The 2,113-nt window shown below is 38.7% G+C and overlaps 1 protein-coding gene across 1 annotated transcript in view; it reads left to right on the top strand.

Moving 5' to 3' along the window:
* Positions 1-972: 972 nt before the first annotated feature.
* Ms4a2 (membrane spanning 4-domains A2) overlaps positions 973-2,113 on the top strand; it is an 8,183-nt gene continuing 7,042 nt past the window's right edge. The window contains exons 1-2 of the mRNA XM_031384737.1: positions 973-1,111; positions 1,882-1,984. Coding sequence (XP_031240597.1) covers positions 1,050-1,111; positions 1,882-1,984 — 165 coding nt within the window. The 5' untranslated portion in view covers positions 973-1,049. The remainder of the gene's footprint in view (positions 1,112-1,881; positions 1,985-2,113) is intronic.

Raw genomic sequence — 2,113 nt, 5'->3', positions numbered from 1 at the left:
TATATATATATATATATATATATATATATATATATATATATATACACCTTAATTTCTTTTGAGACATTTTATTATGTCCCAGGAAAATGACTGAGGTGATTTAGGGTATCATGGGTAGTATCTTGCAGTTATGAGAAAACATTCATAGAGCTGAACTGAAATATAAGCAAGGCAGACTTCTTGAATTCTGTGAATTCTCTCTTGTTCGTTGTGTTCTGGAGTAGTTAGTTGTGATATAGTCGCGTGATGCTTTGTCTGGGGAGACATGTTGCTCAGTTTCCACTTTTCAGAGTTGCTAGCACCATTTCTCTTTATGACAATCACATCCCTCCATATTTTTCTTGTCTTTTTCTTACCATTACAAGAGGGCAGCCGTTGCCACAGAAGTTTTCAGATAACGTATATTTCATAATTCAAATAGTACGTTGAATAATTCCAGTGGCATGGTTTACAGCAGTTAAAACTCTGATGGTCCTTTTTTCAAGATCGTCTGCTGCAGATAGTAAATACTATCCAGAAGTCAGGAAGAGAGAATGAGAAAGGGGTGAGGAGAGGTGGGTGAGAGGGAGAGCGATAGCAAGAGGGAGGGAGGGGAAGAGAGGATGTGAAGCCAGAGATATACAGAGTACAGTTTTGGTCCCACACACAAAGCCAAATGAAGAGCTCGTGACACAGGTATAGTAGATGAGGCTGCCAAAGAGCACCCTGTCTTTTCTTCTGCTCTCTTTTATCTTCTCAGTTCCTAAATGCTTCACTATTAGGTGCCATAAATCCCGCATCTCGGGCAGAATTATGCTCTAAAGTGCTCATGTTTCTGTCTTCATCTTGCTGTCTATTCAGTAGATGTCTCAGTTTTGCATTACTTTTCATTATAGCAAGAGAAAAGAACCATTGATATCAATCAGCCCAGAGACTTATCTGACAAGTAGGTTCTGCATGAAGATAATCATTGGTATTCAGAGTCAACCCATCTTAACTGCCCATCCAGAGCACACCACATTTCTGTGTAACAGTATCTTTCATTCCTGGATAGCCCACATAATGAAAAAATGGACACAGAAAATAGGAGCAGAGCAGATCTTGCTCTCCCAAACCCACAAGAATCCTCCAGGTAAGCAAAGACTATTATTTTTTTCATCGAAGTTATTTATCAAGACAGAGAAATTCACAGTGCTGGGCAGGCAGATGCAGATTCATAGATTTATTCACAGATTCCAGCAAGTTACCTAAGTTTCTTAGTGTTTTACTCTCTCAGCAGTTGGGAACAAGGTTTTTACTTGACTTGAAAACTAGAGATAACAGATTTTCTAACATTAGACACTTGTGGTTTTGGGTATGAGACAGTTTCAACATACAGATCTCTTGCCTCTGTATCTTATGTGTGTTTTAGAGCTCACAGGATTTACAAAATGATCTTGATCCTGGTTATTGTGATGCTTAGAGTATGGGATCCTGCACGCATAATTAAAATAGTAGAGACTGAGCTAACTCTTCAAAGCAGTACTCTGTGTATGAAGTTGTATGCATTGGCAGAACACATGCAGAAACATTTCTATGCTTAAAATCTCTTTGAGGCTGACAGGCAGGCATATTATAGATAGAGATTTTTAGGAAGGAACTTATGGAAACCCAGGATGAACAAGAGCACAAACCATGTTTTTTGTTCTATTATGGTCTATGTAAACTCTTGGATAATATTCAAGTGTTGATGGTTGGTTGCTTTGACTCTCTGAGCCTTTTTCTCAGGCACTATACCAAAGAATTCAACTGCAGGATTCTCTTGAGGAACAGCTAATACATAATGCTCCAGTTTCTGACAGTTATGAACATCACACAGGGAGTTAGAAGATGTTTGTATGATTAAATTTTTGTAAATTTCAGTGCACCTGACATTGAACTCTTGGAAGCGTCTCCTCCTGCGAAAGCACCCCCACCACCACAAACATGGCAAACGTTTCTGAAGAAAGAGTTGGAGTTCCTGGGAGTGAGTGGAGAGCCTTTATTCTCAACTCAAAATGCAGGCTGGCTCTAGGACAGAGTGCTTAGTTATATAAACATTTTCTCTCATGGGATGTTGGGTTCTTATAGCATTCTTTTTTTTTTTTTTTTTTTT

Source organism: Mastomys coucha, unplaced genomic scaffold (assembly GCF_008632895.1).
Source record: "Mastomys coucha isolate ucsf_1 unplaced genomic scaffold, UCSF_Mcou_1 pScaffold21, whole genome shotgun sequence".
Taxonomy (NCBI): Eukaryota; Metazoa; Chordata; class Mammalia; order Rodentia; family Muridae; genus Mastomys; species Mastomys coucha.
The sequence above is the reverse complement of the archived record's forward strand: the minus strand, read 5'-3'. Positions and strand labels throughout refer to the sequence as shown.